Source organism: Vipera berus (genome assembly GCF_964194415.1).
Source record: "Vipera berus genome assembly, chromosome: 2".
NCBI classification, from domain to species: Eukaryota; Metazoa; Chordata; class Lepidosauria; order Squamata; family Viperidae; genus Vipera; species Vipera berus.
In genome coordinates this window covers 270,486,414-270,514,253 of record NC_138203.1, presented here as the reverse complement: position 1 = coordinate 270,514,253, position 27,840 = coordinate 270,486,414, and the positions used below count along the sequence as shown (strand labels likewise).

The 27,840-nt window shown below is 43.8% G+C and overlaps 1 protein-coding gene across 1 annotated transcript in view; it reads left to right on the top strand.

The window, feature by feature from the left end:
* The first annotated feature begins 4,025 nt into the window (after positions 1-4,025).
* Positions 4,026-27,840, top strand: part of NEU1 (neuraminidase 1) — a 31,719-nt gene continuing 7,904 nt past the window's right edge. The window contains exons 1-4 of the mRNA XM_081321026.1: positions 4,026-4,260; positions 17,188-17,380; positions 19,028-19,290; positions 25,615-25,800. Of these exons, the coding sequence (XP_081177152.1) occupies positions 4,120-4,260; positions 17,188-17,380; positions 19,028-19,290; positions 25,615-25,800 (783 nt within the window). The 5' untranslated portion in view covers positions 4,026-4,119. The remainder of the gene's footprint in view (positions 4,261-17,187; positions 17,381-19,027; positions 19,291-25,614; positions 25,801-27,840) is intronic.

The window sequence follows — 27,840 nt, the reverse complement described above, 5'->3', positions numbered from 1 at the left end:
TGTGCTCCCACGCCCCCTCGCCCCCAAACACACTGCCCCACTTTACATCGGGGAGGACTGTGTAGAGAGAGTTTCCTCTTCCTCTGTGAAGATCTGAGCTGGAAAGTTAACACAACCCAGGTGGCTAGAAAGGCCCAACAGAGGCTTCACTTTCTTAGGGTCTTGCAGAAGAACAGGGTAGAACAACGGCTAATGACCCTCTTTTACCGGTCTACTATAGAGAGCGTCCTATCGTATGTGTTCTGTACCAGCCTGCTACCGGCCCTGCAGAAAAGGCAGGGACAACCCCTTTTACAAGAAGGCAAGAGGCTGGAATTACGCCTGCCAAATTTATTGCTACAAAAACAAATAGAACAAGACACAAACCAAGAAACAGGAGCTTTTCAAGCGGTTGCCTTCAGCAAACCAGCCCTCCCACGCATTCCCCCTTAAATACAGTTCAGGGCGTGGCTTCTCTCTGCCTCCTTCCGAGGAGCCCCACTGCCTTCCTCTGTTTACTCCTGATTGACTGCCTCCTGCGTCGGGCGTCCTTGAACAGGGCCAGCTGTGGGTCATCTTCATCCACGCTGTCAGGCTCACACAGCTGGGTCTGCGTCGTGACCAGATGAGAGGGGCCTGGCTGGGGGCTCTCATCAAGCTGTCCAATCCCCTCAGCAAGCTCTTCAACACCCCCCTCCTCCTCCTCTGAGTCGTCCGACCCAACTGCCGAACCCACAGGCTGACCCTGAATCACAACAATATGGTATTGTGGTTTGGTATGCTGGTCTGACAGCCGCAGCCAGGAAAGTATTACAGAGGGTAGTGAGCACAGCACAAGACATTGTGGGCTGTTCCCTGACACCACTGGATGACATCGCCAGGGCTCGTTGCCTTGGAAGAGTGAGGAAGATTCTCAGGGATGACTCACACCCTGGACGGTATCTCTTTACTCTCCTACCATCCGGTAGGAGATATAGGAATATAGCCAGCCGTACCAACAGGCTGAAGAACAGCTTTTATCCGTGGGCTGTTAGGCTTTTAAATGGGACATAATCTCTGTGAACTTATGCAGAATTGACTTGGGAGGCCGGTGTGTGGTGTAGTTGGTTCACATGGTGTGGTAGAATGGAGGGTTTGTTGTCACTGTATGTTGGGGGGAGAGATCACGGGGGGGGAGAGGCTCAGCTAATCTCAATGCACACATGTTGTACTTTGACAATAAAGATTTTTTTTTTTACTACACCATGTGATAATGGCAGAAAGTGAAGAGGAACTAAAGAGCCTCTTGTTGCGGGTGAAGGAGAGTGCAAAATTTGGGTTGAAACTTAACATTAAGAAAACCAAGATCATGGCATCTGGCCCTCTCAATTCCTGGCAAATAGATGGGGAAGAAATGGAGGTAGTGACAGATTTTATTTTCCTGGGCTCCAAGATCACTGCAGATGGGGACTGTAGCCAAGAAATTAAAAGACGCCTGCTCCTCGGGAGAAAAGCCATGGCAAATCTAGACAGCACACTAAAAAGCAGAGACATCACCCTGTCAACAAAAGTGCGTATAATCAAGCCTATGGTCTTCCCAGTTTCAATGTAAGGCAGTGAAAGCTGGACCATAAAAAAGGCTGAGCACTGAAGAATTGAGGCCTTTGAACTATGGTGCTGGAGAAGACTCCTGCGAGTCCCTTGGACTGCAAGGCGATCAAACCGGTCAGTCCTGGAGGAGATCAACCCTGACTGCTCTTTAAAAGGCCAGAAGAAGGCCATCTTTCAACATATAAAAAACAAGAAAAAAGTTAAGGAAATGATTGGTCCATTAGTGGGGGAAAGTGGCAAGAAGGTGACAAGCAATAGGGAGAAAGCAGAACTATTTAATTCGTTTTTTGCATCTGTCTTTACACAAAGGGAAAAAACAGTCCAACCTACCCAAACCAGTGCCATAAAAAACAGAATAGAAACGCAAGTTAAGATAGGCAAGAAAATGGTAAGTGAGCACCTGTCCAGCCTAGACGAGTTCAAATCACCAGGACCAGATGGATTACACCCCAAGGTTCTCAAGGAACTGCCAGACGCGATCTCAGAACCACTGAACTATATTTTTCAAAGATCCTGGAGCACTGGGGAACTACCAGAGGACTGGAAGAGAGCTGATGTAGTTCCCATCTTCAAAAAAGGGAAAAAAATAGATCCCGGAAACTACAGACCTATCAGCCTGACCTCAATACCTGGGAAGATTCTGGAAAAGATAATCAAACAACAAATCAGTGAACACCTTGATGCAAACAAAGTCATCACTAAAAGTCAACATGGGTTTGTCAAAAACAGATCATGCCAGACAAATCTTATTACATTCTTTGACCAAGTGACAAAACTAGTGGACCAGAGGAATGCTGTAGATATAATTTACTTGGACTTCAGTAAGGCATTTGATAAAGTAGATCACAACCTACTACTTGATAAGATAGAAAAATGTGGGTTAGATAGCATTACCACCAGATGGATTCGTAGCTGGCTGACAGGCCGTACTCAGCGTGTGGTCCTCAATGGAACCGCATCTACATGGAAGGAAGTGTGTAGTGGGGTGCCCCAGGGCTCTGTTCTGGGCCCAGTGCTCTTCAATATCTTCATTAATGATTTGGATGAGGGGATAGATGGGGAACTCATCAAATTTGCAGAGGACACCAAGCTGGCAGGAATAGCCAATACTCCAGAAGATAGGCTTAAGATACAGAAGGATCTGGACAGACTTGAGCACTGGGCGCTATCTAACAAAATGAAATTCAATGGTGAAAAAAGTAAGGTTCTACATTTAGGCAGGAAAAATCAAATGCATAGGTATAGTATAGGTGGTACCTTGCTCAATAGTAGTAACTGTGAGAGGGATCTCGGAGTCTTAGTAGACAATCACTTCAATATGAGCCAGCAGTGTGCTGCAGCTGCCAAAAAAGCCAACACAGTGCTAGGCTGCATTAACAGAGGGATAGAATCAAGATCAAGTGAAGTACTAATACCACTTTACAATGCTTTGGTAAGGCCACACCTGGAATACTGCATCCAGTTTTGGTCACCACGATGTAAAAAAGATGTCAAGACTCTAGAAAGGGTACAGAGAAGAGCAACAAAGATGATTAGGGGGCTGGAGGCTAAAACATATAGGGAACGGTTGCTGGAATTGGGTATGTGTAGTTTAATGAAGAGAAGGGTGAGGGGTGACATGATAGCAGTGTTCCAATATCTCAGGGGCTGCCACAAAGAAGAGGGAGTCAAGCTATTCTCCAAAGCACCTGAAAGCAGGACAAGAAGCAATGGATGGAAACTAGTCAAGGAGAGAAGCAACCTAGAACTAAGGAGAAACTTCCTGACAGTTAGAACAATTAACCAGTGGAACAACCTGCCTCCAGAGGTGGTGAATGCTCCAACACTGGAAGTTTTTAAGAAGAGACTGGACAGCCATTTGCCTGAAATGGTATAAGGTTTCCTGCCTGAGCAGGGGGTTGGACTAGATGACCTCCAAGGTCCCTTCCAACATTATTATTTATTATTATTATTATTATTATTATTATTATTATTATTATTATTATTATTATTATTATTATTATTATTATTATTATTATTATTATTATTATTATTATTATTATTATTATTAAAGATCCTGAAGCTAAAACTCAAATACTTTGGCCACCTAATGAGAAGGAAGGACTCACTGGAGAAGAGCCTTATGCTGGGAAAGATGGAGGGCAAAAGGGGACGACAGAGAATGAGGTGGCTGGATGGAGTCACCGAAGCAGACTCCGGAAGATGGTAAGAGGACAGGAAGGCCAGGAGGAACCTTGTCCATAGGGTCGCGATGAGCCGGACACGACTTCGCAGCTAACAACAACGGACACCACGTGAACCAACTACACCACCCACCGGCCTCCCAAGTCAATCCTGCATCAATCAAATTCACCAAAGCGATTGGAAATGAAGAGGAAACCAGAAAAAGGGGCGGGCACTCGTCCACCCACTTAACCTCCCGACAGCTTGCAAGGACTGGGCAAAGTGGAAGCGGAGGCGACGACGGCAACAACAACAACAACAGCAGCAACAGCAGCAGCAGCAGCAGCTCCCTCCCACGGCGTCACTTCCGCCCGATACACAGGGGCGATGAAGGCCGGCCGCGGCTTCGCGCCGGGATCGCTTCCGCGGGACGCTTCGGGCTCCGCCCGGAGGAGCCTCTTCCTTTGGCCGCTGCTCTGCCTCGGGCTCTGGTGCTGGCAGGTCTCCGGAATGGCCACTCCGGACCAGGTAACGCCGGCAGTCGTTCTAACGGGGACAACTTGCCTCCTCTCGCCCGGAGCACCCGCCGGAGTCAGCTGTAGGAAGACGCCCCTGGCGAGGGTCTTCCTTCAGCCGCTTCCCGGATGCCTCCTGGGTCGGGGAGAATCAGCGGGAGCTGACCGGGGAGAGGGGCTGCCTGGAGGAGCACAGAAGCCGGGTAGCTTTGCTGGCTAAGCTGCAAACGGGCCGGAGGAGTCTTGGGAGGTCGCCCGGGTAGCGATTCCCACGACTCGGATGATAACTCACAATAGCAGGCTGTTCGCAGCAGCGGGGCTGCCTTCGCTGCTCGGATTGTTGGTTCGCCCACACGCGCCCCCCCCTCTCTCTTCGGGACCCGGTGTTCATCCCAACCGGCGGAGGAGCAACTTGAGAAGGGAGAACCTCATCGGAGTTGGAAGGGACCCTGGAGGTCTTCTAGTCCAACCCCTGCTCAAGAAGGGAGACTCCGTCTCATTTCGGACACTTCCTGCCTTAGCAGGGGGTTGGACTTCCAACAACAACTTCTTCTTCTTCTTCTTCTTCTTCTTCTTCTTCTTCTTCTTCTTCTTCTTCTTCTTCTTCTTCTTCTTCTTCTTCTTCTTCTTCTTCTTCTTCTACTTCTACTTCTACTTCTACTTCTACTTCTACTTCTACTTCTACTTCTACTTCTTCTTCTTCTTCTTCTTCTTCTTCTTCTTCTTCTTCTCCTACTTCTTCTTCTGATGTGACTGCAATGTTGGCGAGCCCACAGCTTTGGAAAGGCAAGCCGTTCCCCCTGGTTGACTGTTCTCGCTGCCAGGAAATTTCTCCTTAGCATCTAGGCTGCTTCTCTCCTTGGTCACGTTTCCATCCATTGTTTCTTGTCTTTGCCTTCTGGCGCTTTGGAAAAATAGGTTGAAACACACACACACCTTTTCTTTGTGGCAGCCCCTCAAAATACTGGAACACTGCTATCATGTCACGTCCACTGATTATTTCTTACAATAAGTTAAAATACATTAAAAAAGTAGGTTAAAACACATTAATAAAACCCAACCCCATCCCATCAGATACCAGAATAGCAGAGTGGTTTTGTGCTCAGCTGCTTACAAAGGGACCCTGATTATCAGGACTCCTTTGAGTATGTGTGTAGTACTATTCAGGGATTATTTGATGTTTTTTTCTGATTTTTTTTTTACATATAACTCAAGGTAGTGAGCATATCTACTACTCCTGCCTGTTGTTTTCCCCACAATAACCCTGTGAGGTGGGTTGGCTCAAAGTTCCCCAGCTGACTTTCCTACCAAAAAGATCTGGGACTAAAAAGTCTTCTGGTTTCTAAAACCAGCTCCTTCGCCACTATGCCAAACTGGGTCTTCAAAACCAACAATATTGTTTTTATTGTTTTAAATGGTGCTAGCTCCCAGATTCGCATTTCAAAATGGTTAGCAATACAACTCCCTGAAATAAAAGGAACTGAAGTTGGTTACATCTGAGACAAATTGCATTCAAGGAAGAGATCCTATCAGATTCCTTCTGGGTTGTTGTTTCCCAACCCCCTATTGTAGACTTGAGACAACTCTCTTTCCTCAGGCTATTGTAAATGACTAATAAAGCTAATGAGTACAGACTGTGCTGATGGTAGCTGAGGGAGCTGGTGCTTGCTTGTGTTTATCTATTGCCCTATCCTACTCTCTTTGGGTATAACTAGGGTTTACCTGTATAAGAACAGTTTCAGGAAGTTCTCAGACTGACAGCTGCTGAGCTTGTGATGGAGTGCCATGCTCAGAATTATTAGGGTTAAGGATTATAAAGCAAAGTTTCACTGGCAAATCAATTCAAAAAATAAATAAATTATGAACATTACAGTCCCAACACATCTAGGTGACTGCAGCATCCCCATGGTCATGCGATCAAAATTCAGCCGCTTGGCAACTGACTCATATTTATGACGGTTGCAGTGTCCTGGAGTCATGTGATCCCCTTTTGCGGGCTTCTGATAGGCAGAGTCAATGGGGAAGCCAGATGATTCACTTAACAACTATGACCAGAAAGGTCATAAAATGGGCCATATCTGTCTCGCTTAGCAACAGAAATTATGGAGGCAATTGTAAATCGTAAGTCAAGAACTACCTGAGTGACATCCCTTTTCGAGCTCACCAGACTAGGCTTATATGTAATTTGCAAAACATTTTACTTTTATTTTTTTTCCTGTGCTGTGCCTTGCAACTCCTGCTGGGCTTGTTTATTTTGCCACCATAATTTTTTTTTACTCATTGGTAAGTTCCTTCTTGCCCTGTGTTCTGTTCTCTCTACCTTTTGCCCCTGTTTCCCATCCTTGGGTGGGCAGAAAAATAAACCGGCATACTTTTCCCTGTCTCTTTATCAGGCCCTGGTTTGTCTGGGATGCTGCTGCTGTCACAGTTTTGACACAGGATAAAGTGAAGGAGAAGAGCCCTTTTTGAAATAACTCAACTCTCCCGCTTCCAAAAATAGTTTTGAATAGTGACGCTTACAGCCCAAAGGAAAGGGGCACAATCACTAAGGCTTAAAAATACCAGGGTTGAGATCAGATCTCAACCCTGATTATATCAATGAGACACTGTAATATGTAGTGTTTGTACATTAACATCTTATCTCTTAATGGGAGAAGAAGTGGGGGGAGGAGAACCAGTAACACCAGAATAGAATCGGTTTGATATAGTAGGTTAAGGCATCAGGCTGAAAGTGGGGAGACTGTGAGTTCTAGTCTGCCTTGGGCATTTAGCCAGTGGTTTTACCTTGGGCCAGTCCCTCTCTCTGAGCCCTAGAAAGAAGGCAAGGGCAAACCAATTCTGAAAATCCTTGCCAAGAAAACTGCAGGGCTTTGTCTAGGCCAGGGGTAGGCAACCTTGGCTCTTTTATGACTCCTGGACTTCAACTCCCAGAATTCCTGGCTCAGGAATTCTGGGAGTTGAAGTCCAGGAGTCATAAAAGAGCCAAGGTTGCCTACCCCTGGTCTAGGCAGTCTCCGAGAATCAGACACAATAGAACAGATGGGGGGGAAAATAAGACAGCCAAAAACTGGTTTTGTGTGAAGATCTTGCATGGATGCTTACAAAGGGAGTTTGACTGTCAGCTGATAGTAGGCCTCCTTTTGGTATGGGTGTAGTACTATTCAGGGACAATTTTAAATAATGTTGTGAGATTTTTATCTTGGTGAGAGAGAGGGATTGGCTTAAGGTCCCCCAGCCAGCTTTTGTGCCAAAGGGAGTGTGATCTCAGCCTAGATAATATGGGAAAAGATAGGATTCATGGATTGTGCTAATCCAAGATGCGATTTGTTTAATTAAGTTTACAACTCCATGTATCACTCTCTTTTGTAAACCATAATTTTATTAAAGTATAGTCACATGGGATAGTTTTAAGGCAGAGGGCTGCCTCTTGTCTTTGAGTGGTGGCGTATTCAAGATGAAAGCTAGGCTAAAATACTAAAACAACCAGTTTAGTGTTTAACGTACTGGCCCAGAAACCAGGAAACTCTGAGTTTTATTTCATCCTATACATGAAAATGGCTGGGTGACTTTGGTCTGCCCCACATATTCAGCCCAACTCACCTTACCGGATTCTTGTGGGGAAAAGAGGAGAGGAAGGAATATCAGTATGTTTGCCACCTTTGGTTGTATATGAAAAGGTAAGATAAAAATCTAAGGAGTTGTCGAAAGCTAATTATATATTTATAATTTATCTAATTATATTATTCCACCAATGGCTGGAAACTGATCAAAGAGAGAAGCAACCTGGAATTAAAGGAGAAACTTCCTGACAGTGAGGAAAATTAACCAGTGGAACAGCTTTGCCTCCAGAAATTGTGGATGCTCAATCACTGAAAATTTTCAAGAAGAGACTGGATAGTCACTTGTCTGAGATGGTACAGGTTCTCCTGCTTGAGCAGAGGGCTGGGCTAGAAGACCTCCAAGGTCCCTTCCTATTCTATTCTATTCTATTCTATTCTATTCTATTCTATTCTATTCTATTCTATTCTATTCTATTCTATTCTATTCTATTCTATTCTATTCTATTCTATTCTATTCTATTCTATTCTATTCTATTCTGTTGTTGTTGTTAGCTGCGAAGTCATGTCCGATCCATTGTGACCCCATGGACAACGTTCCTCCAGGCCTTCCTGTCCTCTACCATCTTCTGGAGTCCATTTAGGCTCACACCTACTATTCTATTCTGTTCTGTTCTGTTCTGTTCTATGCGATCATGTGACCTCAAGATTCTACAACCTGTTGTAAATGTGAGCAGATTGCCAAGCGCTGGAAATGTGATGATATGACTGTAGGGACGGTATGGCAGTCATAACTGTAAGGACAGGTCATAAGTAACTTGTTTTTGAGTCCATTGTAACTGGTCTTTAGGCAACTGGTTCGGAAGTCAAGGATTACTTGTAATTTACATATTTAATCATTTTCCCTTCTATTAATAATAACAGTTATAAATTGATTATTACTTTGTAGGAGCTGCTGCCTGCCCCTAAAACTTTGGAGGGCATAATATCCTCGGAGGCCACGTACACCCCAGCTTACTTTAAAAAAAACACATAGTTAATGTTTGTTTGGGGAGGTGTATAAAAATCTATATTTTTAACTTCAAACTCATGGTAGAACTAGATGAGATTTAATGTCACAGTGAGTCTGTAAGGAGTCAAGAAACATTCTGCTGTTTGCAAAATGATTCATCTACGCTTCTGACCACATGCCCGGCAGATAACAGGAAATGTCACGGGTATGTAAGAAGCAATGGAAATTTGTTTGATGGTTTTGTCAGCTTTATAATATTCCATATCACGCTTTTTCTCAACGGAACTCAGCATTTAATTCCCCTTTTCGTTTATGAAACCTGAAATTATCAGAATATTGGATTTGCTTTGTTATATATACTGTTCCACTACCTTGAGTAGTTTCTTTCTTTCTTTCTTTCTTTCTTTCTTTCTTTCTTTCTTTCTTTCTTTCTTTCTTTCTTTCTTTCTTTCTTTCTTTCTTTTTCTTTCTTTTTTGTGATTTCTAAATATGCTTAGTTCTGATGGGGATTTTTTTTTTCCTTGGGGCTTTCGGAGGAAAAGATGGGAGACTGAAAAGCAGAACTAACGATTGTGTTGAATAATAAAGAGCCAGTTGTTGCTTACACAAGACAGTTGTCCCTACTGGGTTTTGAGTACTGGGAAATAACGGAAATAACCGTCTTGCTCACAACCACAATGGCACCTTTTAAAAGACATTTGTTCTGTACCAGCCTGCTACCGGCCCTGCAGCAAAAGCAGGGACGACCCCTTTACAAACGGCAAGAGGCTGGAATAAAGCCTGCCAAATTTATTCACATAAAACAGAGCAAGACAAGACACCAACCATAAAACACGAGCTAAGAAGCAGGAACAATCCAAGCAGTTGCCTTCAGCAAACCAGCCCTCCCACACATTCCCCTTATATAGAGTTCAGGGCGTGGCTTCTCTGTGCCTCCTTCCGAGGAGCCCCATTGCCTTCCTCTGTTTACTCCTAATTGACTGCCTCCTGCGTCGGGCGTCCTTGAACAGGGCCAGCTGTGGGTCATCTTCATCCACGCTGTCAGGCTCACACAGCTGGGTCTCCACCAGGTGGGAGGGGCCTGGCTGGGGGCTCTGCGGAGCCTCAAAGCCATCAGCAAGTTCTTCAACACCCCCCTCCTCCTCCTCCTCTGAGTCATCCGACCCAACTGCCGAACCCACAGGCTGACCCTGAATCACAACAACATTATGTTCACGAACCTCCCTTTTTAATCACGTTTAGAAATTGCTTGTTAACTATTTTTAAGACATTGGAGACCTAAAAATACACTCTAATTAACTGGGAATATAAAAATGACACAAACTGTTTGAACATTGAAAACACCAAAGGACATTTGGAGAAATAGATCCAGAAGTTAGTACAATGTCAATATCAATGTTTGCTTCTATGCTTAGACATGGTCCAAAAAATGTTACAAAAAAAACGGCAAATGAGGAACAAGTTTTTATTTGGCAAGACAGAGACGGCATCAAAAGTGAAGCTGCAAATAACTGCAAGAATGACATGAAAAAGGATGACTCTCTACCTACTAGCTGAAGAAACTGGCTGATGCTTTAAAAATCAAAAGAGAAATACACATAATAAACCAAAAGAGTGACCTGGATATTTTTTTTTCATTGGATTTACAAAAGAGGCTTGTTAAAAAATAATTTAGAATCTTGTGAGAAGAATCAAGAAAAGAAATTAAATTCTATAGCATCGTTTGAATGGACTAAAGATTAAGACGGTTAAAAGCAAAAGGAAGGAATATAACATTGGTTTCTTTGATCAAGTTTAAATTAAGATATGTTGCCATTTCTGGCTAGCCTTATTTGGACTTTCTGCTAGAACTGAAAAGATGATACGTTATCGATTTGTCTATACATAAAAATGGGTCAGATTAAAGAAAAGACGGTGAAGCATTACAAAAACCTTTTATATTTGTTATGAGGAAGGTTGGAAGTAATTTATGCGTTTTCTTTCCCTTAATTATATTTTTGCTTTTCTTTCTTTTTTTTCATTTTCTGCGCTTTTTTTCCTTTTTCCCCCTTTTTTCTATATCTTTGCATTTTCACTTTTACTTTCTTCTTATTTGTATTAGATTTGACTATTGTAACTAAAATCCTTAATAAAAATTACATTTATTGGAGGTTTTTTTTTGTCTTGTGGCTAAGTTGTTACTCTCACATTTTTTGTGAAGTTGTTCCCTCAACTTCAAGATTCTGACAACTACTTCCCTCTTGGTGTTCAGTGTTTCTATTTCCGTTCTGTTTTTATCCCATTTTTCACTCTTAAAGGTAAAGGTAAAGGTTCCCTCGCACACGCGTGCTAGTCGTTTCCGACTCTAGGGGCCGGTGCTCATCTCCGTTTCAAGGCCGAAGAGCCAGCGCTTGTCCGAGGACGTCTCTGTGGTCATGTGGCCGGCATGACTAGACGCCAAAGGCACACGGAACGCTGTTACCTTCCCACCATAGTGGTCAATATTTTTTTACTTGCATTTTTTACGTGCTTTCGAACTGCTAGGTTGGCAGAAGCTGGGACAAGTAACAGACGCTCACTCTGTTACGCGGCACTCGGGATCTGACCCGCCAAACTGCCGACCTTCTGATCGACAAGCTCAGCGTCCTAACCCACTGAGCCACCGCATCCCTTTTTCACTCTTAAGGAAGTCTCATTGCATTCAACCACACTATAACCCTAAGAATACAGCTATGCAGTTGAAGAGTGTTAGCTTCTTTCTCACCTGTTTTTATTGTGTTTCAGGATTTGGGTCCAAAGGTGAACAGACTTAATTTGGTGCAAAGGATTAGTCCATTAGTAGGAGAAAGTGGCAAGAAGGTGACAAGCAACAGGGAGAAAGCAAAACTCGTTTTATGCATATACACAAAGGGAAAAAACAGTCAAACCTATCAAAAACAGTACTGTAAAAAAACAGATTAGAAACACAAGTTAAGATAGGCAAGAAAATGGTGAGCACCTGTCCACCCTACATGAGTTCAAATCACCAGGACCAGATGGATTGCACCCCAAGGTTCTGAAGGAACTGGCAGATGTCATGTCAGAACCATTGAACTATATCTTTCAAAGATCCTGGAGCACCAGGGAACTACCAGAGGACAGGAAAAGAACTGATGTAATTCCCATCTTCAAAAAAAAGGGGGGGGGAATGGATCCAGGAAACTACAGACCTATCAGCCTGACTTCAATACCTGGGAAGATTCTGGAAAAGATAAGCAATGAATCAGCAAACACCTAGAGGCAAACAAAGTCATAACCAAAAGCCAACATGAGTTTGTCAAAAACAGATCATGCCAGACAAATCTTATTGCATTCTTTGACAAGGTAACAAAATTAGTGGACCAGAGGAATGCTGTGTATATAATTTACCTGGACTTCAATAAGGCATTTGATAAAATAGACCACAACCTACTACTTGATAAGATAGAAGAATGTGGGTTAGACAGCATCACCACCAAATGGATTTGTAACTGACTGACCAACTGCACTCAACGTGTAGTCTTCAATGGAACTACATCTGTATAGAGGAAAGTATGCAGTGGGGTACCCAAAGGCTCTGTTTTAGGCCCAGTACTCTTCAATATCTTCATCAATGATTTGGATGAGGGAATAGATGGGGAACTTATCAAATTTGCAGACAACACCAAGCTGGCAGGAGTAGCCAACACCCCAGAAAATAGGCTTAAGGTACAGGAAGATTTTGACAGACTTGAACATTGGGTGCTATCTAACAAAATGAAATTCAATGGTGAAAAAAGTGAGGTTCTACATTTAGGTAAGAAAAACCAAATGCACAGGTACAGTTGCAAGAAAAAGTATGTGAACCCTTTGGGATTACATGGAGTTTTGCATGAATTGGCCATAAAATGTGCTCTAAACGTCATGTAAATCACAACAATAGAAAAACACAGTCTGCTTAAAATAATACAAACATTAGCTGTTGTCATGTTTTAATTGAACATAAGATGGCAACATTCACAGTGCAGGGTGGAAAAAGTATGTGAACCCCTAGCTTAATGACTTCTCCAAGAGCTAATTGGAGCCAGGAGTGAGCCAACCTTGACTCCAATCAGTGTGATGATATTGGATGTGTTGCTGACAGCCGTCCTGCCCTTTAAAAACACACACCTGTTTTGGGTTTACTGGTCTCAAGAAGCACTGTCTGATGTGAACCATGCCTCGCAGAAAAGAGCTCTCAGAAGACCTACGATCAAGAATTGTTGACTTGCATGAAGCTGGAAAGGGTTACAAAAGTATCTCCAAAAGCCTTGATGTTCATGTGTCCACGGTAAGACAGACTGTCTACAAATGGAGAAAGTTTAGCACTGTTGCTACTCTCCCTAGGTGTGGTCATCCTGTAAAAATGACTGCAAGAGCACAGCACATAATGCTTAATGAGGTAAAGAAGAATCCTAGAGTGTCAGCTAAAGACCTACAGAAATCTCTGGCACATGCTAACATTTTTGTTGACACATCTACAATAAGGAAAACATTAAACAAGAATGGAGTACATGGGAGGACACCACGGAGGAAGCCATTGCTGTCCAAAAAAAATATTGCAGCACGTTTGAAGTTTGCAAAAGAGCACCTGGATGTTTCACAGCACTAATGGAAAAATATACTGTGGACAGATGAAACCAAAATTGAGTTGTTTGGGAAAAGCACACAACACTATGTGTGGAGTAAAAAGGCACAGCACACCAACATCAAAACCTCATCCCCACTGTAAAACATGGCGGAGGGAGCATCATGGTTTGGGGCTGCTTTGCTGCCTCAGGGCCTGGATGGATTGTTGTCATTGATGGGAAAATGAATTCCAGAGTTTATCAGGACATTTTGCAGGAAAATGTACGACCATCTGTCCGCCAACTGAAGCTCCGCAGAGGATGGGTGATGCAACAGGATAATGACCCAAAGCATACGAGTAATTCAACAAAACAATGGCTTCAACAGAACAGAATACGCCTTCTGGAGTGGTCCAGTCAGAGTCCTGACCTCAACCCGATTGAAATGCTGTGGCATGACCTTAAGAGAGCGATTCACACCAGACATCCCAAGAATATTGCTACACTGAAACAGTTTTGTGAAGAGGAGTGGTCCAAAATTACTCCAGATCGTTGTGCAAGTCTGATCTGCAACTACAGGAAACGTTTGGTTGAGGTTATTGCTGCCAAAGGAGGGTCAACCAGTTATTAAGTCCAAAGGTTCACATACTTTTTCCACCCTGCACTGTGAATGTTTCCACCTTATGTTCAATTAAAACATGACAACAGCTAATGTTTGTGTAGTATTATTTTAAGCAGACTGTGTTTTTCTATTGTTGTGACTTACATGACGTTTAGAGCGCATTTTATGGCCAATTCATGCAAAACTCCACGTAATCCCAAAGGGTTCACATACTTTTTCTTGCAACTGTACCCATATTGCTGTCTATATGAATACAAAGTCATCAGGGATTAGGTGTGCAAAGGTGTAGGTGTGTAGTCCATCTTTTGGACAAAGGCTTTATTCACTGGCACTTGGGTAATGGAAATCTTTCCACAGATTTATCTGTTGTGATAACTTGTGGTTGGCTTGATGTGGTTGAACAAGCTATAAGTTCAGAATTACAAGCCACAATGCCTGGATTTACCCCAAGTCAAAGCAACAGCATTATGATTGACATTTAATTTCTTTCTTTCTTGTATAATGATATGAACAGCAAAGTCCAGCTATAATTAGTTTTGTTATGGAATTTATTGTGCAGAGGTCTCCTTGTGCTACCAAAGAGTTGCACAGACAAGGAAGGGCACTGAGAGCAGTAAAAATCACACACAGAAATACACTGAGTTCTAAAAGCAAAAAGTATTTTACTTTGAGGTGGTGTAAAAACAAAAATGCACAGTCAAAAATAAACAGTCCAAGTCATACACAATAGCAACAGTCCAAGGAGTAATCCAAACTACAAAGTCTTCTTACCGGTCCAGAGGTCAATACACAGTTCAGGTTTACAACAGTAGTAAACCAACAGCAGAGCAAAAACAGTAACAGTAGAGATCAGTGAATTCAGAGAGAGAGAGAAGCTACGTTCCTAGCTTCCTCTTATGGCCATGAGAACACTTACACACCCATTGGCCAATTAACAACTTAAAGACATAGCATTATGGTTAATATATTTTCAACCCAACATTGTAGGCTAACACCATATGCCTAACAAGTTTCATTAGTCAGAATCATGACACTAAGAGGCTAAGCATAAAACAATTGAATAGATAACATACATTGATAGGTATTATGTAAAATATTTCAAAACTAAAACGTATTAAAGTACCAGTATTAGCTAAGGGATTATTTTTGTAGCAATAGTTAAGAAGTTGGCTGTTACCACTCTAACTTTATAATTTTTGTCCAAAAGAATATCCCAAGAATATTGCTACACTGAAACAGTTTTGTGAAGAGGAGTGGTCCAAAATTACTCCAGATCGTTGTGCAAGTCTGATCTGCAACTACAGGAAACGTTTGGTTGAGGTTATTGCTGCCAAAGGCGGGTCAACCAGTTATTAAGTCCAAAGGTTCACATACTTTTTCCACCCTGCACTGTGAATGTTTCCACCTTATGTTCAATTAAAACATGACAACAGCTAATGTTTGTGTAGTATTATTTTAAGCAGACTGTGTTTTTCTATTGTTGTGACTTACATGACGTTTAGAGCGCATTTTATGGCCAATTCATGCAAAACTCCATGTAATCCCAAAGGGTTCACATACTTTTTCTTGCAACTAGGTGGTTGCAAGGTGGTATAGGTGGTACCTTGCTCAATAGTAGTAACTGTGAGAGGGATCTTGGAGTCCTAGTGGACAATCACTTAAATATGAGCCAGCAGTGTGCAACAGGAGCCAAAAAAGCCAACACAGTGCTAGGCTGCATTAACAGAGGGATAGAATCAAGATTGTGAAGTGTTAGTGCCATTTTATAATGCCTTGGTAAGGCCACACTTGGAATACTGCATTTATTGTTCTTATTTAAGTATTAAATGCCTGAAGCAATAAGCTACCTTTTGGTATATCATTTTTTTATACTTAGAACGGTCATTGGGGCAGAGTACTGGTTGTTAAATTATTTGAATCCCACCACTAGTTAAAAAATATAAAGAAAAGTTGCTGGAATTAGGTATGTCTAATTTAATGAAGAGAAGGACGAGGGGTGACATGATAGCAGTGTTCCAATATCTCAGGGGCTGCCACAAAGAAGAGGGAGTCAAGCTATTCTCCAAAGCGCCTGAAGGCAGGACAAGAAACAACATATGGAAACTGACCAAAGAGAGAAGCAAACTAGGAGAAATTTCCTGACAGTTAGAACAATTAATCATTGGAACAACCTGCCTCCAGAAGTGGTGAATGCTCCAACATTGGAAGTTTTTAAGAAGAGAGTGGACAGCCATTTGTCTGCAATGGTATAGGGTTTCCTGCCTGAGCAGGGGGTTGGACTAGATGACCTCCAAGGTCCCTTCCAACTCTGTTCTATTCCTATTCCTATCCCTATCCTATCCTAAATCCTTCTGTTAAAGATAAAGGAGCCTCGGTCTCTTGTATCTGCTTAATTAACGTTTGATTGAAAAACAGTACTTGGCCCAATCCTGGTTCTCTCTTCAGACAGGGAGTTAGTACTTTCTGTGGGGAATATGAATCCCAGGAACAGAAACATTTCTCACGAACGAAGGCAAATATATGTGTCCCCGGATAATGATGCGAGATCAAATTTGAGTCGGTCACTGGGACCAGAGATTCAAGGAATTTCTCTGTACTGGAATATGTGCTTTGGGTTGTTCTATGAGTCGTTCTGGGAAAGGTTGAGGGCAAGAGAAGAAGGGGACAACAGAGAATGAGGTGGCTGGATGGAGTCACTGAAGCAGTAGGCGGGAGCTTAAATGGACTCCAGAAAATGGCAGAGGACAGGAAGGCCTGGAGGGACATTGTCCATGGGGTCGCGATGGGTCTGACATGACTTCGCAACTAACAACAACAACAACGAGTCGTGTTTACATGGTGCCTTCCTATTGGCTGATTGGTGTGTTGATCGCTGGTGATTGGCCGTCGTTTCCTTGTGCTGCCGAGCCTTCGGCTCCTAAGTATTTGATAAGCTGTTGGTAATTCAGCACTCCTGTCCACCGACAAGGGGCCTGGGAAACGGGTCTCGGTGACCCACCCAGATTCGATCTCACATCTAGAAAGATTTCTATTTCATCCTGCCGTTAAAAAAAGTGCAGGGATTCTATGTGGAGAGCAGGGTTCAGAGATAACAGATGTGCTTATTGTTTCTCCACCACTTCCTTGCAGCCCAGACCTGATGATCTTCCCTGGTTTATCTTGGCAGGTGAAACCCCGCATCGTCATGGAGCAATTGCTCTGGGTCAACGGTGGTGCAATCGGGGAAGTGGACACGTTCAGGATCCCCCTCATCACTGCGACGCCTTACGGCACCCTGTTGGCCTTTTCAGAAGCCAGGAAGACTTCTGCTTCTGACAGTGGAGCTAAATTCATAGCCCTTCGCAGATCGATAGACAAAGGTTTGTGAGGCTAAGAAGCAGGAGGGAACGGAATAGACTGTGGTCTGTGTCTCGGTGGTAGAAGTCTAGGGGTGTTGGCAGATGCCTGCAGAGAAGCAACTAGAGGTGTAATTCTTTGGGATGATTCTGATTTCATATAGAATCATAGAATCACAGGGCTGGAAGGGACCTTGGATGTCTTCTGGTCCAACCCCCTGCTTTGTTTAAAACAGTGTTTCTCAACCTTGTCAACTTTAAGCTGTGTGGACTTCAACTGCCAGTATTTCCCAGCCAGAAAGCTAAAAGCTGACAAGGTTGGGAAATGCTGGCGTACATAGTTTCCAACCATGTTCTGTGTTTATGGAATTTACAACCCAACTTTTCAGTCGTGAGTCCATAATGTGGGAGCCTCCGAATGTTGTAGAACAGTGGTGGCAAACCTATGGTACGCATGCCACAGGCGGCACTCAGACCCCTCTCTGGGGGCACACGCATCACCGCCAGGAGCTCGCACAGGTCCATTAGGCTGTCGCCACCCAGAGGTGGCCACGCCCACCCCAGCCACGCCCAGTCTGCTGTGACCACTGCAGCCATGGCCACCCAGTGGACCACATTCCCCCCCCCGCGGGCACCACAATGCTGATTCACCCCTGGCACTTTGCAATAAATAAGTGGGTTTTGGGTTGCAATTTGGGCACTCGGTCTCTAAAATGTTCGCCATCACTGTTGTAGAACTACATCTCCCTGTTACATCCACCTCCCCATTATTACTAAAGCTGGGTGGCTCTATTGGAAGAAGCCTGGGTATAAATTGGGAAGATCGCCTTAATAGTTATATTAAGTCATAAGTCATAAACCTTTTTTAGTTGCCAAATCAGGGGTCTTCAAACTTGGCCCTTTTATGACTTGTGGACTTCAACTCCCAGAATTCCTCAGCCAGGCACGCTGGCTAAGGAATTCTGGGAGTTGAAGTCCACAAGTCATAAAAGGGCCAAGTTTGAAGACCCCTGTGCTAAACAAATGGTTGTAAGTCAAGGACTGTCTATAATTATATTAAACTATTCTGACTTTGACTTGAATAAAATTGTAGGGTGTTGGGGTGGAGCTTATTTGTCTGTTCAACATTTCTTCCCTTTCCCCCATCCCCCAGTTCCTCTTTCCAGTATAATTCAGACCCTGAGTAGATATAGGTAATCATCGACTTATGACTGCAAATAAGCCCAGAATTTCCATTGCCAAGCAAGAGAGGTGTTAAGTGAGTTTTGCCTCATTTTACAAGCTTTCTTGCCACAGTTCTCAAGGCAAGTCACCACAGTTCTTAAGGTAGTCACATGGTTGTTTAGTGAATCTGGCTTCTCCATTGACTTTGTTTGTCTGAAGGTCACAAAAGGTGATCACATGACCCCTGGACTCTGCAACCGTCATAAATACATGCCAGTTGCCAAGCATCCAAATTCTGATCATGTGACCAGGGAGATGCTGCAATGGTTGTAAGTGTGAAATGCGGTCATAAGTCACTTCAGTTCCATTGTAACTCTGAACAGTGACTAGACGAATGGTTGTAATTCGAGGATACCTGCAATCCTAAGAGGAAGACGGTATCAGATTGAAAAATCCTGGCCTGTGTATAGCAGAGAAATGTAATCCATGATCTGCCTGTCCTTCCAGGTGCCAATTGGAGTCCAACTTCATTCATAGTTGATGATGGTTCCCTCATAGACGGTCTCAACCTTGGAGCTGTGGTTGTAGATTGGGAAAAGGACACGGTGTTCTTGATATATACTCTCTGTGCACACTACCACGGATGCTCCACCGCCAGCGTCATGATAATCCGCAGCTTGGATGATGGGATCACGTGGAGTCGTCCCCGGAACCTCTCTGAGGAAGTTGGCACTACCATGTTTGCCCCCGGACCAGGCTATGGCATCCAGGTGAGGCTACACATCGAACACAGAGGTGGTAAGAACGTGCTGAATTATTCACTGTTTTCCTTACCCCCTTTTTATGCATGTTACAGTGATGGTGTAGGACTGGAACAGAACAGTTCCTGTAGCATTGGGATCAGTGCTGAGATTGACCCGTATCAACTGCCATTTTACAAAAGAACAAATTTCTGCCACCACCACCACCCCACTACCACCCCAGGTAAACCAGAGAGCAAACAGGACTAGATGAACTAACTCTGCTTCATTGTGTAAGGCTGAAGGTGAAGGTTAAGGTTCCCCCGCACATGCGTGCTAGTCGTTTCCAACTCTAGGGGCCGGTGGTCATCTCTGTTTCAAAGCCAAAGAGCCAGCGCTTGTCCGAGGACGTCTCCGTGGTCATGTGGCTGGCATGACTAGATGCCAAAGGCGCACGGAGCGCTGTTACCTTCCCACCGTAGTAGTCCCTATTTTTCTACTTACAGTTTTACGTGCTTTCGAACTGCTAGGTTGGCAGAAGCTGGGACGAGTAACAGGCGCTCACTCTGTTACGCGGCACTCGGGATTCGACCCGCCAAACTACTGACCTTCTGATCGACAAGCTCAGCGTCCTAACCCACTGAGCCACTGCGTCCCATACTTTGTAAGATACGATGGGCATAATCAAGATAAATACCTCTGGGACATCTACAGTAGATTAGCAAGGATTCCTGACATTCATTTAATAGCAACAACTAAGCTGCTTTCCCTTTCTAAACCAGGTTGCTGAAAAAGAACATCTGAGGGAAAATCAAGAATAGATTTCTAGATAAAAGGAGATCAATTCTGGCTGGTTTATAGACTCAGACATGACCTTATTCCTTCACTCTTAGGGTGTTTCCCTGAATCTGGCTTGGAGGACTCCTAGAAACCTGAATTCTACCAGGTTTGTGGTAGGAAGCATCACCCATCCTTTCGGGGAGTGCTTCGGCTGCATGAAACGTGGCCCCAGGCCAAGGAATTCTCAGGTTAAAAGGAGAGGGAAGAATGAAAAGGGGATGTAAGGCTACATGAGCGAAATCTCTCAAGTTTGAAAGTATCAACTTTCCGTTACTATTTTTAACTGCTTGATTCATTGGGGGAGGGGGGGTCCTTGCTAAGTTTCTTCCTCTGACCATTAAGCCACTGAGGCTCCCGGCCACTCTTGTCCGATTGTTTCCTAGGCAGCGCTCCCTCCCATTTTTCCCCAAGGTCATCCCCACACGCCATCCTCAGGTTGCAATATGGAAAAGCACACAGGCCTGGGGATGGGTGTTTGGGTGGATTGTCAGGACTCTGTACAACTTCCATCTTCTTTATTTAACCCAGGCTTGATCTTAACTCTAAAACACAGAGTTAATACTTGGGTTAATCCCCTCCTGTGATTAAAAGTAAACGCTTAACTTCATGGCCATCTATATGAGAGTTCTCCAGCATTTCCGTCTTTGCAGACTGGGGAGGCAGAGGGGATGGTTTCGTGCAAGTGGCTGGCAAGCGCACACATGTTCATGCAGCTCCATTTGCGCAAGCCCCATGCACGCGGGACAACCCTTCACTTAAAATGAAGCGCATGCGCACTCAGCCGCTGCTTGTGCAATTGAGGATGTGCGTGCGTTTCTGTGGCTTGGTTGCAAACCCCTCACAGTCTAATAGTGGGCCATAGCCCACCGGTTGGGCATCCCGGATCTATATTATGGAAATGTCTGTCAATTACGTAATTTCTTGAACTCATAGAATCACGAATCGTAGAATGTCATTTTGGAAAGGGTCTTGGAAACTGGCTAGTCTAATGCTTTGTCTACTGTGAAAAGCTACTGCTACCCTATGTTATTTTTGTTCAGTCGCTAAGTTGTGTCTGACTGCTCACAACCCCATGGACCATTGTATGCGAGGCTCCACTGTCCTCCACTGTCTCCTAGAGCTTGTCCAGATTCATGTTCATTGCATCAATGACACTCTCTAACCGTCTCATCCTCTGCTGTCCCCTCCCCCTTTTGTCTTCCATCTTTCTTAACATCAGGGTCTTTTCCAGTGAGTCCTCTCTTCTAACTTGGTGGCCAAAGTATTTGAGATTCAGCAGCTGTCCTTCCAAAGGACAGTCAGGGTTAATTTCCATTAGGATTTACTGATTTGATCTCCTTACAGTACAAGGGACTCTCAAGAGCAGGGGTGTCAAGCTCAATTTCATTGAGGGCCACATCAGCATTGCGGTTGCCCTCAGGGGGCCGGGTGGGTGTGGCCTGGGTGGGCGTGGCCTACTGGGTGGGCGTGGCTGGAGTGTGTATGGCCTACTGGGTGGGCGTGGCCAGCTCTACATCGTTCGCATCAAGGGTGCCTATGGGGGCCTGGGCAGGAGTGGGACAGATCTGAGGGTCTCTGGCAGAAGGAGGGTCTCTGGGCCAGGGCCAAGGCAGCGGGGGCCGTTCCCTCACTGTTTCCAGGATGGCTTCGCGGGCCGCATGAAACCACTTTGCGGGCTGAATCTGGCCTCTGGGCCTTGTGTTTGACATGTCTGCTCAAGAGTCTTCTCCAGCACCAACTACTATGTTATACCTGGTAGAAAGCTATCCATCCATATCCGGAATATGTTTAACCATATTCCAAGAAGACTAATCATTAATAAGGCATAGATAATCCAGTTCTAATTGTTGGAGGAGAGGAGAAAAAGATACTCATAAGAAATGTGGGCGTGATAACAGAATCCATAGAAGTCTCCAGATATAAGATATGGACACGAGCATCTACAGAAATCAGGCACTGATGTATAATTTATGTAGAAATAAGATTTATTCCTTCATATATGTATACACCCCTCTCTCTCTCTCTCTCTCTCTCACACACACACACACACACACACACACACACACACACAGAGAGAGTTTATAGAAATAAGGTACAGATGTTGCATTAAATAGATTAAGCATACAAAAAAAATAAAATAAGCTGCAAGTATAGAAATTTTAAAAAGCTGGAAAACCGGAGATAATGTAGAAATAAGAAATGAAGCCCAGTTACAGAAATCTAGAAGTAAAGAGATAAACCTTCAGTTTGCTTTGCAGAGCAACGAAAGCTCCCTTGCAGCAAAAAGAAAATAAAGTTTACTTCTTGTCTGTGGCCTGTTTCATTCCTAAGAAGAACCTGTCAAAGTGATTGTAAGACCATTGCAATGCGCAGCTCACTGGGTGAAGGGCATATTTTTAAAATGTCACATAAAAACACTCTCTGGTAGTAAGTTGCACCGTGTTAAACTTCTGCCAAAGGAACAGCTGGAGTTAAGTAGAATCTGTTGCAATGGAGTGGGGGGGGGGAAAGGCCATCCCAGATCAGCGGTTGAAAAAAGCCTTCCCCCAATCTTAAGCAGAGGCAGCATTTTCATGGAAGAATGAGGTGCGCGAGGGCTTCCGGTGGCGACGCGACGCCGAAGACAGCCGTTTTCGGGCTGCCCGCTCCGCAGCTGTGTTTTTCCATCGTAAACAGCGCCGATCAGCTGTTTAGATGGATTTGAAGCCCCCTCCTCGGGAGAAGAGGAGGGGGTGAGGCCCCAGGTAGGGGTTGAGCTCTCCGGGGCCGCCTGAGCTGAGAGTTTGGGCGGCTGAAGGATTGAGCCCCCCCCGAAGCCTGGGTTGCTCCGAGCTGCGCAGCGCCCCTGCTCCGGGATTTATGGAGCAGAGCCAGGCGTTAGCAACCACCCCTGCCAAAAGGAAATACTTTTGATTATCAAGATGCAGGCAGAGCGGTACAGGAGGTCAAGGTGATGTGGACTCTTATCTTTACTCTCTAGCTCAATGGATTTTATAGCTTTAAAGTGAAAGTGCGCAATAAGTGAAAGTGGGGGAAGATGGCGGCTAAAACTTCTAAAGCTCTTCGGAGTGCGGGGTCTTCCCTGGTGCAACAGACCTCATTGCAAGCTTTGCTTCCTCCTGCACCTCCTCTGGCATTGACGCTTAAGGATTTACAAGACGCTTTTGGAAAGCATTCACAATTGATGTCTGACATGATGGATGAAAAGCTGAAAAAGTTGGAGGAGAAACTGGAGAAGAAGATGGAAGAGAAGTTTAGAGCAATGAGGGTGGACATGTTGTCTATGATTGAATCTGTAGCTGAATGTGTGCAACAGCTGGATGAAAAAGTGAAGGATCTCAGTCAAAAGAACTCTATATTAGAAGCAAAGGTATTAGAAAATGAAAATATAAGGGATAAAATGGACGGAGAATTGAGCCTTGCTCAGTGTCATCAGATGCAGTATGCTATTAGAATCAGGGGTTTAAAGGAGAACTGTAAAGAAGATTTAAAGCAGCTGATTTCTGAGGCTCTGGAAGGGGTTTTGGGCCAGCCAGCATCTGAAATTGAGGGAAATATGGACAAAATTTTTCGTGTAAATTCATGGATTGCAAGACAAAGGAAGTTACCCAGAGATGTGGTGGTCTATTTTACAAAGAGAGTAATTAGAGATGAAGTTATTCAAGCTGCTTATGATACTAAACTGGTAGTGGCTGAGCAAGAAGTCTTGGTTTTAAAAGAGATTCCTCCGAAGATTTTAAGGAGAAGGAAAGATTTTGCATTTTTAGTACAGGAACTTAAGAAATGTGATATTAAGTTTAGATGGGAGATTCCAGTTGGTGGTGACGCATGAAGGTAAAAGACATCGTCTGGTTACTGTGGCCCAGGCACGTGATTTTTATAGCAATGTGTTAAAAGCAACCCCCCTATCATTTTTGGAAGCTGTTAAGGGATACGGTGAGGGAAAGCTTCAAGATGTTGCAGACAGACAGATAGAGGACAATGGTGTTGGAGGGGATCAAGATACAGTTTCATTGGATGTTGCAGGAGGCCAGAGGAAGACGCGTGCCGCCCTAAGAGGAGCGAGACGAGAGCAAGAGCAAGACCAGCAGATAGTTATGGAATCTCCAAAGTGTATTTACAGTGAAGATGTGGGAGGGGCGCGGTCCAAAGAAGTTTTGGGGGTCATGACAGACGTGCTCCAAAAGTTTTGGGGCGTTAAGATTGCTGATTAAAATTTTAAATTAGTATCTTAATGGATTAAATTTATCATAGAGGAGAAAGAAAGTTTTTTTTTAATATTTAACACAATTTAAGATGGATGTTATTTGCTTGTTAGAAAAGTATATTAGGGTTATTGACTAAAAGTATGTGTTGAACTAAGAATGGGTATGCAAGCTCCTAATTAACAAGAAGTTGTCTTACAGACTGCTTAAACCCTTTTTTTTTTTACTCTTTTTATTTGAACTCAAGGATGACTTGGAACTGCGAGACATTTGGTGCGATACATGCAAGAATTATTTTTGATTATGGTTTAGTTTGGTTGGAGATTATTAAGGCTAATAGATAGGCGCTTTTGGCGCGTAACTGAGAATTTGTTTTTTTTTTCTTTGAAATTAATATGAATAAGGACTGGGATTAAGAAAATCTATTCTGAGTAAAGCTCCTTTCTGTTTTTCTCTTTTTCTTTTTTACTTTATTTGTAATATTAATATTGTTTGTATTCATTTTACATGAGCTAGAGGGAGATAGAACTAATAGTTTATTGCTGATAACATAGGGGTGCTTATGTTTGTTTTTTTGATTTTATACCCTGTATTTAGCTCTGGGAAGTCGGGGGGGGGAGGAGGGAATGGGGGGAAGGGATAGGGAGGGTTGGGTGGGGTTGGGGGAGGGGGGGATTAAAGTCAAAATGTATTGTAAAACTTTTTAAATAAAAAAAAAAGAATGAGGTGCGCCCTTCCCTTTCTCTTTTGAGAAAGGGGAGAAGCAGTGCAGTGCAGTGCGGTGCTAAAGGAAATAGCAATTAAGTGCTCACATTCCTAGCTGTCGTGCCCAGTAAACCAGAGAAGACAGACGGTGTTGCTTCCAAGCAGAGTTCTTTATTGCTCCATACCTACCCAGAGAATCTTGTCAAACTGAACCACTCCCCTATCTACATCAAGCATCTACTCTGAGAATATTAGTGTCAGAGAGAGAGACTGGCTGAGCCAGGGGGAAGGCATCAAGTGGGGAATTAGTCTGGAATTTCTACATAGGCACAAGTGGGCAAGGTCAGACTCTCCCCCTGAATGCCGTTGAACCTTATCCAGAGAAGAGTCCTGGGTTACAGGGAAGAGCAATAAAGTAGCTAACTGAACTCACGTGTGGATCTGGTTGTTCATGCCTGAGAGTTAGAGAGTTGATTTCTTCACCCTTTTCTCTCACACAACGTGTCTGGACTGTCTGTTATTCCTCTGAAAATGCACCTCTTCCCACTTTGGGGATCCAGTCCGCTATATTCCACCCCATTAACCAATCTGTCCTGGTTTGCAGAAACGCTACGAGCCCAAGAAGGGACGCTTGATCGTTTGTGGTCATGGGACTTTAAAGCTGGACGGGATCTCCTGCCTCCTCAGTGATGACCACGGCATGACCTGGTATTACGGGAGACAGCCCTTGCATGGCATCCCTTACGGAATGCAGAAGAATTACAGTGACTTTAATCCTGATGAATGCCAGGTCAGTATAACTGTGACGGTCGAAACTTGGCTATTGGGTATGATGTCTCAAGAAGGCGGCACTGGTTTAGAACATTATTTGTAGATGGTGGACATTTATACACAACTTTGGGGAAAATATGAGAGAACCACTGAGCAAGCTATTAAGGAAGAACTTGGAGAACAAATTACCAGATTAGAGATTGAAGAAAATCATGTGACAGAAACATTAATCAAGGCTGGGTTAGTGTTTGTTTCTCGTGATTTTCTTCAGACTCTGACCTGCATAACTTGTTCTTCAAGCTTGCTATAAGGAGGGACAGGACAAAGACTTTGGGACAGGTTTTCAGGATTGTTTTCAGCTCTTCAAGCTAGGCCCTAGTCGAGAAACAGATATTGCAGGAATTTCAGAAATGCTATTTTATTGTTGTGAGGAATACGTCAGTAATCTTGAAAGCCCTAAACAAATGTCTCTGTGTCCCCTCTTAGGAAATAAAATCAAGGTGAGTTGTTTTGAGTTTCTGCCTCACACTTCCTTCAATCTGTGGACTGTGTCATCCCTTCCTTCCTTCCTTCCTTCCTTCCTTCCTTCCTTCCTTCCTTCCTTCCTTCCCTCCCGCCCTCCCTCCTCCTATGTGGTGCTATGTATTATATAATCGCTTAGAGAGTGCTGTAAAGCACTGTGAAGCGGTATATGTCTAAGTGCTATTGTTATTCCTTCCTTCCTTCCTTCCTTCCTTCCTTCCTTCCTTCCTTCCTTCCTTCCCAGCTCAATCCCTTCCTTTCTGATCAGCACTTTTACATTTTCCCAGGGTCAGTTCTACATTCCTTTTAGAATTGCAGTATTCTAAATATTGCACAAGATTATCTCAGGTTATACTGTAGTTGTAGGATTCCTGAGGATTCCCGTTAAATGGAAAGTTAGTAAGTTCTCTACATTTTAAATGGATTTAAAAGAGAGAGAGAAACTGGACACTAGCCTTCTTCATATTTCCAGAAAAGGAGCATGAAACCCAGGCAACGTAATCCTGTATAAATTCATTCAGAATTTCATCCCAGCGAGTTTAGGAGGACTCAGAAAGGATGCCATACGAGGATAGATTGGAGATTACTGTAAGAGAGTCCCTAGAATTTGGCAGGCTGGGGACTTAGGCCAAATCGTGGAGTGCATATGCACTACTAATATCTCAGGGGCTGCCACAAAGAAGAGGGAGTCAAGTTATTCTCCAAAGCTCCCGAAGGCAAGACAAGAAGCAACGGATGGAAACTAATCAAGGAGAGAAGCAACCTAGAACTAAGGAGAAACTTCCTGACACTTAGAACAATTAATCAGTGGAGCGACTTGTCTCCAGAAGCTGTGAATGCTCCAACACTGGAAGTTTTTAAGAAGAGACTGGACAGCCATTTGCCTGAAATGGTATAGGGTTTCCTGCCTCAGCAGGGGGTTGGACTAGATGACCTCCAAAGTCTCTTCCAACTTTATTATTATTATTATAAAACTTTTATTCATAAAACATTGACTGGCACTAATGGTTGACACAGGTTGCTGCCAGCATCCTAGGTATCAACCAGGTATCTCCTTAAAATGTAAGATGTTCCAAGTAGCGCAGTTTTTTGTAGCTTTGCTGGAGTTATTGCAGGAAGCTGCAATTTCTTGATGTGTTTTGCCAAGTTTTTGGACATAGTTCCCAGTGCCCCGATGACAATGGGTATCATCACTGTTACACGTTTCATCCATAATCGCACATTTTCGATGGCCAGGGCGCAGTATTTCGTAATATTTTCCAGTTCTTTTTCTTCGACTCTGGCATCTCCTGGTACAGCGATATCAATCAACTGTATGCTTTGGTTCTCTACAACTGTGATATCTGGCATGTTGTGTTCCAAATGGCGATCTGTCTGTATTCGGAAGTCCCACAAGATCTTCACCCTCTCATTCTCGACAACTTTTTCCACCCTATGTTCCCACGACTTTTCGGACACAGGCAAGTCGTATTTTTTACACAATGCCCAGTGGATTAGTTTAGCAACTCGGTCATGTCTAGCTTTGTAATCAGTTTGC